The sequence below is a fragment of the Nerophis lumbriciformis genome, linkage group LG09, assembly GCF_033978685.3.
Source record: "Nerophis lumbriciformis linkage group LG09, RoL_Nlum_v2.1, whole genome shotgun sequence".
Taxonomy (NCBI): Eukaryota; Metazoa; Chordata; class Actinopteri; order Syngnathiformes; family Syngnathidae; genus Nerophis; species Nerophis lumbriciformis.
The window spans coordinates 30,232,081-30,244,114 of NC_084556.2; the positions used below are offsets into that span (position 1 = coordinate 30,232,081).

The window sequence follows — 12,034 nt, forward strand, 5'->3', positions numbered from 1 at the left end:
GTCCACACGTTTAAGTCAGGACTTTGGGAAGGCCATTCTAAAACCTTAATTCTAGCCTGATTTAGCCATTCCTTTACCACTTTTGACGTGTGTTTGGGGTCATTGTCCAGTTGGAACACCCAACTGCACCCAAGACCCAACCTCCGGGCTGATAATTTTAGGTTGTCCTGAAGAATTTGGAGTTAATCCTCCTTTTTCATTGTCCCATTTACTCTCTGTAAAGCACCAGTTCCATTGGCAGCAAAACAGGCCCAGAGCATAATACTACCACCACCATGCTTGACGGTAGGATGGATGTTCCTGGGATTAAAGGCCTCACCTTTTCTCCTCCAAACATATTGCTGGGTATTGTGGCCAAACAGCTCAATTTTTGTTTCATCTGACATCACATGGACAAAGATAAGACCTTCTGGAGGAAAGTTCTGTGGTCAGATGAAACAAAAAATTTAGCTATTTAGCCACAATACCCATCGCTTTTCGTAGCCATCCACAAGCTTGCCAGAAGCTTGTGGATGGCTACTAAAAGCACCTTATTGCAGTGAAACTTGCCAAGGGACATATAACCAAATATTAACATTGCTGTATGTATACTTTTGACCCAGCAGATTTGGTCACATTTTCAGTAAAGCCATTATAAATTCATAAAAGAACCAAACTTCATGAATGTTTTTTGTGACCAACAAGTATGTGCTCCAATCACTCTATCACAAAAAAATAAGAGTTGTAGATATTATCAGAAACTCAAGACAGCCATGACATTATGTTCTTTACAGGTGTATGTAAACTTTTGACCACGACTGTATATTGCATTTTACTGAACTTTTATTTACTAAACAGTACAGAGATAGTGTTAAATTCAATAAAATACTAACGTTACCTCAAAACCTTGATGTGATAGGACAAAAAACACACCAAATGAGTCTAATAGAGTTGTTGTCCAAAAGCAGTCCCAGAGACACCGAGAAATGATAGATTCCATCTCTAAATTCATGCAGTGTGTGTAGATATGACCATAGTATACATTGTTGAAAAGAAGGGCTGGAGCTAATAATACTTTGTATTGTTTTGTTTTTTATTTATGTATTTGAATTAGGACAGTACATATTAAAACAACTTAAACATAAATATGCCGGAATTAGCACAAAAGCAAAATAGCATCCATTGTCCTTTTATATCTATACAACATGGGCCTGAGCTACTAAGATCCAAGTACAACGCTCTAAACAGCATGTACAAAGTATAAAATTGCATGTACCGTATTTTCCGCACTATAAGGGGCACCTAAAAACCTCCAATTTTCTCAAAAGCTGACAGTGCGCCTTATAATGCGGTGCGCCTTATATATGAACAAAGTTTTAAAATAGGCCATTCATTGAAGGTGCGCCTTAGAATCCGGTGCGCCTTATAGTGTGGAAAATACGGAACTATTGTTGGGCATGTTGCGTGTGATCTACTAAGACTGCTAGTGCAATTGATAACTGGTACAGACCGCCCTATTTAAATGAGGTATTTTTGCACGTACTACACGCCTTTCACAATGGAGACACTGATTTACTGCACATTCATGTGAAGTTTTGCTGTGTTTTGAAACATGGTTATGAATGATCCCATTCACAGGTCATTGTAATCTCAGGGCATTCAATCGATCGCAACTGGACTGTTTTGGTTTGTCTAAGAAGACGTTTCGCCTCTCATCCGAGTAGGCTTCATCAGTTCATGCTTATAGACTTAGATTGGTCAGATCTAGTCTAGCGTCTGGTGCCAAAACCCCAAACATTTATACTCCAAAACCAGTGCCTGGGCAAGGATGGTTTCGCCCTATCATAGTGAGAAAAACTACTTTTTTGATGCAAACGAGCAATCCCACTGTCAAAGCCAACGTGAGTCGAAGTGTAATTTCCCCTTGTTAGCATTGAGGTATTATGTGGCAGAACGATCGCTGTGGATCGACTACTACCCGTCTAAAATAGTCGGAATCCCCCACTTTAGGATTCCATTCAGTTGTAAAAAAAAAATGGCATTCTGGTCCTGTTATTAGTTGGAGGCTAAATTGCAGTCTTTTAGGAATGGTTGAAAAGACAGTGTTGTATGTGGCAGACAGTCCAGTTTTATAACATGCCACATTTTAGAAGCAGTTCCGCATTGCATCTACCACGGAACCCACTTTTTTACCGTGCTGAAGGAAGACCCTGGCACTAACTGCGAGCGTGCACTAGAATGTTTCAGACACAAGAAATGTTTTTCTCATATATATGAAAAAAACAACATAAAAAAAAAAAAACACATCCATTTAATTTATTTTAATCAGTTCCTTAAGTCATCCGGCAGCTACAGAATTATAAAATGATATTCCTGAATAGACTATATATCTAATATTTTTATTTTTGACATTCCATATATGTGGACAAGCATACGCAGCTGCAGCGCAATAAACTCTTTCTCACAGATGCAAAACAGTGGCCGTGAAACAGTTTTGCCTTGATAAATCACACTGCTTGTGCAAAATAATTATTCTTGTATTTTCTCCACCCAGTAATGTGGGCGTTCTGATGATCAGCATATACTTTACATATTCATGAAGACAAACACGTTAAATTGATAGCACTCCTTATTTTTACTCACTTAAAAGACCCGATCCTCAGCTATCAAGCGTATTAGATCAGCTTTGCCTGTGCTATCAAGTCTACATGTCTTTTAACACACTTTTAGTACATCAGAGCCTGAGTTTTATAAATATAATTACATTTTGTGACATTTTATCTGTCCGTAGCAGCGTTTCCATTGCAAGTTTTCACAAAATAAAGCGATATTTCTACAATTTCGACAAAGTTGTAGGTTTTTCCATTAAAGGTGCCATATGTAGTAATGTGGCCAGAAATGGTACTGCAATCACGGTCAAAATTATGTAGTCCCCTTCCACTCTCTATGACTCAGGCTGCCAGATACGCAGCAGAATCTGAATCCTACTCCAAGGAACTTCAAATGGAAATCGACGAGTCTTACGCTGTAGGTTTATCTTGTTTATGCTTCTTGCAAGATGGTTTACTAAGTAATTATGCCACATTTTACTGATGTAGATTGGCCAAATGTATTTGTAAAGTTACGCAGCAATATTTTAGTCTGGAGTCGGAGCAGATTGTTGGCATTACCCTGCTAAAATGTCTAGTTTGACCGCACGGACCACCATCGAAATATATTATATACAATAATATATATTATATATCGCATAGGCCTACTTTGATGGCAAGCCAAGACATATCAACATACAGGATAACGGGCATATATTTCCCCCTATATGTCGATGTCTCATTGACCAGGCTAGCATGCTAAGCATTCGTTGCACGAACATACTAGCTTTGTTAGACAAGGTCATAGACTGTATTGGACAATATAGTTTACACACTAAATGTCCATTTCCATTTATTACAAGTAATAAAAAATCGTAAATGCCTTACTCACCTATCTACGAGGAAATTAGCAAGTTTGGCATCAGATGAAAAAATCCTCCGCCTTCAATCGTCTCTATCTTTCAAAGGCATCCCCGATACAAATTCTTGTTTTGTTCCTGGCTTTGTCATGAATAAGTTGAGAATCGTAACGAGGACTTTTAGATTTACTAAGGTCTGACATGTTTAGTAACTTTACCAGTGGCAGTAGCCAGACGAAGAGAGCGGTGCGTGACTGGCAACCTGGATGTGACACTCACTGATTTTCTAATTGATCAAACAGTGAAGGGCGGGGCATCGAAATGAAAACAATAACAAGATTTTGGGGCTGTAAATCTAATTTGAGCAGTATTTTATCATAAAATCTCATCCCACAAGACTACACTTTGAGGAAGATATTGCAGCCACCGCTGTTGCCGTGATGTCAATTAAAGACTAAGGCAGCGGGCGATCGCTCAAAGGCAACATCCTTACGGCCCCCTTGACACTTGTTCGGGCATGTAGGTCTCTCCAAGCCTGCCGGTCAGACTCTATTCCCGGCAAGAGACTTTTAGAAAATGTTAGACATTGGATAAGTAACAAGTGACTAGATTTTGGGAGTAATCCGGATCACCATTTGAATTCAAGATTGTTTTTTTAAACTATTCTTTGCTATTTAGAGATGGGGCCTGGCAGAGGTCTGTCAGTCCGAGTGCTTCTCCAGTTTATTATTTGCAGTTTTTAGCCGTACGGTAATCAAAATGCCGAATTTTTTGACGAAAATTGAATAATACAAAAAGTAGGGTGTGGGGTGTATTTGAACAAAACGTCCACATTCTAGCTTTGTGCAACAGGTAATGAAGCAAATTAGTTTATTATCTAATAGTATATCCCACTTATTATCAAGACAGTAGTCATTTTTCTTCTTTACAGACATCATTAGAGAACACCCTGTCCAAAAGCTAAATAAGTACTGTTGAAAGTGGACTATGTCTATGGAGTAGTCAAATAGTTGACTAAATAAACGCACGCAAAGCCACCAGAAAGATATCTGTATTGAGTGACTTGAACCATGCAGTGTAAATGCAGCCTTAATCCAGTTTCATTATTGTGGTAGAGTAAATTAAACATCTATTTGTGTCCATTCTTCTTTTGCTGATACAGCATGGTCTATGCCCTGGTGAGCTTCTAACAAGCTCATGCTGAGACCGAGGTACAACATCCGAAAGGAAAGAACCTTCCCACCAGTGGCTTGGGTTTTCCAAGGTCTTATTTTGGAATACAAAACAAAAACAAGAAAAAACCCACTCTGAGTGCCATTGTGAATGTAAAAGGTGTTTATATTGCTTCATGTCAAACACTGCTGTGACACAGATGGACAAAAGGTATGAATGAAGAATGGGAGAGGTGCGTGCTGCCTTTTGACGCCTGATTACAAAACTCTCTGAAGGGCTGGAGTAATGCCATGCTGCTCTTACTGATCCAGTCTCTCAACTCACTGTGATTCTCCAAACACTTAACATGGGCTGGAACACAAAACTATAAGTCTGTAATGTTTGACTTTGAAAAGCTGCATATGGCAAGCTATTTGCTATTATTGTGTATATTTTCAAAAAATAGACACCTCTAATATTCAACCACTGTTTTTCTGTAGAGTTTCAGGTACATGAGTGTAAGGAGGATGGGATGTTAAAACCCCCCACTAAAAACACAGACAGGAATATAACAGATTGGTGCGTGCACAGACACTTTCAACCAAGACGGAAAAAAAGCTTTGACCATCAGGTTCATCATGATCATATTTACATTGTAATAATAATAATAATAATAATAATAATAATAATAATAATAATAATAATGTTGAAGTCTCCATGCTGACATTCTTAAGTGTGTTTTTAGCCGTAAGGACATTTTGTGTGGTAATTATAGCTAGAAGAGAGTGTTTTGTTCATAGATTTACTGCCAAATGTTTGTACCTGAAAAGCATTGTGCCAAAGAGCATGAAGCAAGTGAAAACAAAAACAATGAGCTTTGAAAAATGGCAGCAGGCTTTGTCTGGGTTTTCACTTTCTTCAAGACGTTTTCCAACATTGGTGCAATGGTTTTCTTAAAGGAAAACAAGAAGATAGAAGAAACAAAATTAATTATGTTCTGTATTTTTTGTGTGCAGAAAAAGCCTTATTTCCGGTGATGTTTAATCATTAGCATCGATGCTAGCCATTTTAGCACAGCGACATTGCTCAGATCCGTAATAAGGCATAGAGCTCTTATGTATGAGAAGCAATTTAAAACGTCACTCTTGCAATGTAGTAGGTTTGATAATGTGTCTGTGTAAAAACAGTTAGGTTGGTTTATGTCAACAAGCCGTCTATGTCAACCAAATCATCAAGTCCCGGTCCACCGTGTTATTTTTATGACTAAAAAGTGCCCGCTTATGTCGACATTGGCTGCTTTTGTCGGCGTAAAATCTGAGACCCAAAGGGTCATTTCTATGAAAATCCAGTCTGTTTGTGTCAACGTGTGGTATAGTATTGTTAGAGCGGACCTATGATACATTTAATCTTTTTTGACTTATAAATGTTCTTACATTGTTGGATATTCGTGTTAAACAGTGCTAAAATGGCAAATCATAAAATTCATGCATTTGGGCGTGAGCTTGCACGCAGTTTTGGACGCCTCCGTTAGCGGGGTTTGTCAGTCTGGCAAGGTGGACATGTTTATTTGGACATTAAGTCAAGCTCTCAGCCAGCTGTACCTAACGTTGTGTCTGTAAGGTTGATTTTTGACTATGTCTGTAAAACAAAAGCGGTGAAGACTTCATGATGTGCATCGAACAGTGTACATTTTAAAATGATCAATTATGATACTCGCAGAGAGGGTGGGGTGTGGTTTCATTTGCAATCGGGGAACGCTTCCACAAATGAAGATCTTGCAGACAGACTTAAACAAAGGGTTATAAAAGTGACTGTGGAGCAAAATGTACGCAAAATTCACACCAAAGCATATTCAATACACATGGTCTACACCAGTGTTTTTCAACATTTTTTGAGCTAAGGCACATTTTTTGCGTTGAAAAAATGCGGAGGCACACCACCAGCAGAAATCATTAAGAAACGAAACTTCGTTGATAGTAAAAAGTCGTTGTCGCAATTGCTGGATATGACTTTAAAGCATAACCAATCAATATAGCTCTTGTCTCAAAGTAGGTGTACTGTCACCACGTGTCACATCACGCCGTGACTTATTTGGAGTTTTTTTGCTGTTTTCCTGTGTGTAGTGTTTTAGTTCTTGTCTTGCGCTCCTATTTTGGTGACTTTTTCTCTTTTTTTGGTATTTTCCTGTAGCAGTTTTTATGTCTTCCTTTGAGCGATATTTCCCACATTTACTTTATTTTAGAAATCAAGAATATTTCAGTTTTTTTATCCTTTGTGGAGACATTGTTGATTGTCATGTCATGTTCAGAGATGTACATTGTGGACGCCGTCTCTGCTCCACAGTAAGTCGTGCTGTCGTCCAGCATTCTGTTTTTGTTTACTTTGTAGCCAGTTCAGTTTTATTCTGCATAGCCTTCCCTAAGCTTCAATGCCTTCTCTTAGGGGCACTCACCTTTTGTTTATTTTTGGCTTAAGCATTAGACACTTTTTACCTGTACACTGCCTCCCGCTGTTTCCGACATCTACAAAGCAATTAGCTACCTGCTGCCACCTACTGATATGGAAGAGTATTACACGGTTACTCTGCCGAGCACTCGACAGCACCGACCACTCAACAACAACACATAATTTTCAGACTATAATTACTGGTTTGCAAAAAATATTTTTAACCCAAATAGTTGAAATTAGATCATCTCCCACGGCACACCAGACTGTATGTCACGGCCCTTAGTGCCGCGGCACAGTGGTTGAAAAACACTGGTCTAGACCACAAGGAAGTGTTTAAAATTGTAGATTAATATCATCATAGGTCCACTTTAACTTCCTCAGTGCGAAACGACAACAGCAACATAACTACTGAAAATACATCAAATGCGCGTCGTGCGAAGTAAACTTCAAAATTACAGGATTTTGTGAGGTTGTGCAGATTCAAATTTAAATCTCTGCATCGTGCACCTACTTCCTCACTTCTTGGTTTCCATTGACAGAGATGTCGATTTGTGACGATCATCTCATTTGTGACGTCTCTCATTGTTTTGGTTTTATCCACTCGTGAGCAGTATGGGGTGGCACCGGGCGCTCAGCAAAAATACATTTGACAATTTGTTCCATGCTCATTATATCTGTAAAGAGTAATTTCACTAGTCTGGATAGTGCGATCAGACATGCAGTAGTTGTTGCTTAAAGACCAAGCCTTTGCTCAATTGCTCTTGTTTATTAGTTGGAACTATTTGTAGATATACTGCTACTGTTGCTCTATTGTGATTTGAACAGCAGAAGAAATACAGAGATTCAGGGGCCTGATTATAATGTGGTTCAGACAAAAGTGTATCTGAATCAAATATTTATTGTAAAATGAAGTGTATGAAAGTCATGTTTTAATAGACAGTAATACCAGGAATAAGGACTGGAATAAGAAAAAATGCAAATCAACAATGGCTATGTTTACATGAACAATAATCCTCTTTTTCTAAATGAAAACACTGTTGGAATTGTGGTGTTCGCATGAAATGTTTGACTTTAAATCAGTTTACGTGATACAGCAGATGTGTGTCCAAGTCCTTTTCTGACAATTCCTTCTTATTGTTAAATATTGGAATACAGTGGTACCTCAACTTAAAGAGGAACTGCACTATTTTTGGAATTTTGCCTATCGTTCACAATCATTACGAAAGACATGACGACGGATGGATTTCTTTTTAAATGCATTCTAAATATTAAATAAACATAAATAAAAGTCTACTCATTGCGCAGCCAATGGAAGCTCCACTATTCCGCCCATAAAATCAAATAATAACTCTATAATTCTGACAATCCATTTACATTTCGTGACTTCAACATTGACCAAGTATTCGTGATATTGTTATTATAAGCGCTAACGCAGACAAACTATTTATAGCAGCGAGGTCCTTTAGGACCTGGAACTAGCGAGAACGACACAAAAAGCGCTTATTTCCTCCCATTTCTCTGCGAAGATTATGAGTCATTCTTTATCTAAACGGGAATATATGAACATCCCGGAAGTTGGCATCCTAATGACAGCAGACATTGTACAGTTAGTGATGTTTTGTTGGCTCTCATAAAGTCTGCAGTGAGTAGAAATATTAAATATTATTAGTACTACATTACATATATACTTACATCATGTATATAAAACCCTAATGGAGGAGTTTGGATGTTTTTTAAGGGGCTTTATAGGCAGAATTGAACCGCTGCCATAGGCTCCATTGTAAGTGGACTTTTGATGGAATGTATTTAATATTTAGAACGCATTAAAAAAAAAAAATCCATCCGTTGTCATGTCTTTCATAATGATTGTGAACAATAGGCAAAATTTTAAAAAAAGAGTGCCCCAACACAAGCGGGTTTTGAAATAATAGACGTTTCTCTGTGAATTGTTATGCTTCAAGTTACAGGCAAAAATTGGTGTAGCAAAAGTCACAGTAAATCTCGTAAGAGCCGCCAAAAACATCTGATCTTACTCGCTAGCATTAGCTTACTGGTAGTTGTCTAAAAAACTTTGTTTTACAACCATGGGAAAGAAGAACATGAGTGCTGAGAGGAAGTGGAAGTTATTTATTGAAATTTAAAAAATCAAAAACATGACAGTGTTGTGCCAATTTGGTGAAGCAATTCGAGCGTATCACTGCTAGTTTGCACCATAGCAGAATGAGTGTTATACTAGCCAATAATGTTAAAGGGGAACTGTAATTTTTGGAATTTTGCCTATCGTTCACAATCATTATGAAACACATGACACATTGATTTTTTTTAAGCATTCTAAATATTAAACGTAAATAAAAGTTCACATACAACGGAGTCAATGGGAGGTCCTCTATTCTGCCCATAAAATCCAATAAAAATCACCATTCAACAATACTCAATTTACATTTGGTGACTTGAATATTAACCAAGTATTAGTGATTTTGTTATTATAAGCGCTAACGCTGACAAACTATTTATAGCGGCGCTATAAATAGTTGTGTACAATTTCGACATGATTCACTGGCGAGGTGTTTCCTCACTTCCTTGCTCCCTGGAAGTTTATTGTAGATCATAAATCATGCCTCTCACCTAGAAAGTAGATGGCTCCGACACGTTGGATGGCGAGAACGACAAGAAAGAGGATTATGAGACGTTCTTCTTCTAAACGGGAATATATGAACATCTTAGCAGTCAGCATCCTAATGACAGCAGACATTGTACAGTAAATTATGTTTTATTATGTTTGTTGGCTCTCATAAAGTCTGCAATGAGTCGTAATCAGTGATGAAATTAGTGTGCCGCTTTTGCTTGAAATGATCTAAATACATAAATATTAAATGTTATTATAAATGTACTCGTTACGACATTACATATATACTTACATTATGTACTGTATATACAACCTCAATGGAGGTGTTTGGATGTTTCTTTTAAGGGCTCTATAGGGAGAATAAAGCGGCTATCATAGACTCCATTGTAAGTTGACTTTTGCTCACAGTTATTTAATATTGAGAATGCATTAAAAAAAAAAAAAAACATCAATCGTCATGTCTCTCATAATGACTATGAACGATAGGCAAAACTCCAAAAAACGTGAAGTTCCCCTTTAATATCTAAACATTTACCCATGACGATATGGAAAAGCTGTCGATGTGTTTGATGCAGAAACAGGACGTATCAAAGAAGTCCACTCTCTAAGGTAAATGCTGTACATTATTATTACTACATTACTTCATAAAACTAATGTACACTACATCCTATGTTTATTGGTTTTATAAGCTATTTCTCATCTAAAAGTTTTTCTTTTTAAAGGGCATGTTACATGTTAAAATTGTGCTGTTTTGGGTTGGGGGCAAGCACAATTGATTTGAATACCTTTCAATGGGCGATGCTGACTTGAAATACAAGTGTTTTTAGTTAAGAGCGCCATCCATCCATTTTCTACCGCTTATTCCCTTCGGGGTCGCGGGGGGCGCTGGAGCCTATCTCAGCTACAATCGGGCGGAAGGCGGGGTACACCCTGGACAAGTCGCCACCTCATCACAGGGCCAACACAGATAGACAGACAACATTCACACTCACATTCACACACTAGGGCCAATTTAGTGTTGCCAATCAACCTATCCCCAGGTGCATGTCTTTGGAGGTGGGAGGAAGCCGGAGTACCTGGAGGGAACCCACGCAGTCACGGGGAGAACATGCAAAACTCCACACAGAAAGATCCCGAGGCCGGGATTGAACTCACGACTACTCAGGACCTTCGTATTGTGAGGCAGACGCACTAACCCCTCTTCCACCGTGCTGCCCTAAGAGCGCCATCATAGAAGTAATTAAGCTCGTAAGTAGAGGTACTGATGTATTGACGTTCATGCAAATGTAGCCATTGTGTGCACAACAAAAACGATATGTCCATTATTATAATTGTATATGTTTGTTTTGCATGACTTCACCTAAATTCCCCTGATTTTCATAAGAGCACAACAAAATATATCACTGTCCTCATCAAAACAAACAAACCGATGAAGCAACTACAATATTAGACACCTTTGAGATCCAAAACAAGAGCCATAATAAGGATATTTATTTTCACTTCTTTACGTAATGTTGTGCCAGAGCGTGGACATGTCACTTTAGTCCTAAAAATGCTGAGTCAGGACAATCACCACTAAGCACAAACAGAACGCCAGATTTTGGTTCAATGTCTTAATGTGTGTACTCTTTAATCAAACATTTGACAAAGTCGTAACTTCAAGCATATCTATTTGTAATTGTCTTTTGTACATTTCTCATCATTGTACGCTTTAGACAGTTTAGTGGACAACTCTAGATATCAGGTTACACTAATGATGTACAGTTCATATAAAGCAATTAATTATGTATTCTAATAAAAAAAACTTCCAAAAAATGCATGTTTTTTATTGCATGTCTTTGTCCACGTGTGCTGCCTTTTGCAAAGTTGAAACTGGGTCAAAAGCAAAGATGCACGCACCAGAGGATGGGAATATAACTTATTTGGAATCAGAAGACATGAAACCACATTGGAAGATGTTGCTAATATTTAGAGGCATCAGTAGGTTTTTAGAACATTGAGTTAATAGGAGACATACTTTGTCTCTTATTACTGTGCCAATCAGAAATAGCTAGTAAAATGTGACTAAAATTAATGAGTCACAAGGCGCTACTGCTGCTTACTAGTACGGCACTTTCCTGCTATGTCACTAACAACTGCTTGAACAGTGCCATCAAATCTACCCTACACTTTAAAGCAATATGGACATCAAAATACAGTATGCATCAAACTAATGCCGTTAAACCAGTAAAATGTGCATATACAGTCGTCCCTCAGCACATAATGCTTCAAAGTTTGCAATACATACACATACACATTTATCTATACATATACATTACAGGCCAAAAGTTTGGACACACCTTCTCATTCAATGGGTTTTGTTTATTTTCATGACTATTTAC

At 38.0% G+C, this 12,034-nt stretch overlaps 1 protein-coding gene across 1 annotated transcript in view; it reads left to right on the top strand.

Moving 5' to 3' along the window:
• The window catches only part of cnih2 (cornichon family AMPA receptor auxiliary protein 2), a 48,570-nt gene extending 40,685 nt beyond the window's left edge, over nucleotides 1–7,885 (top strand). Inside the window, exon 7 of the mRNA XM_061962019.2 lies at nucleotides 4,590–7,885. Within this exon, the coding sequence (XP_061818003.1) occupies nucleotides 4,590–4,617 (28 nt within the window). The 3' untranslated portion in view covers nucleotides 4,618–7,885. The remainder of the gene's footprint in view (nucleotides 1–4,589) is intronic.
• Nucleotides 7,886–12,034: the final 4,149 nt, after the last annotated feature.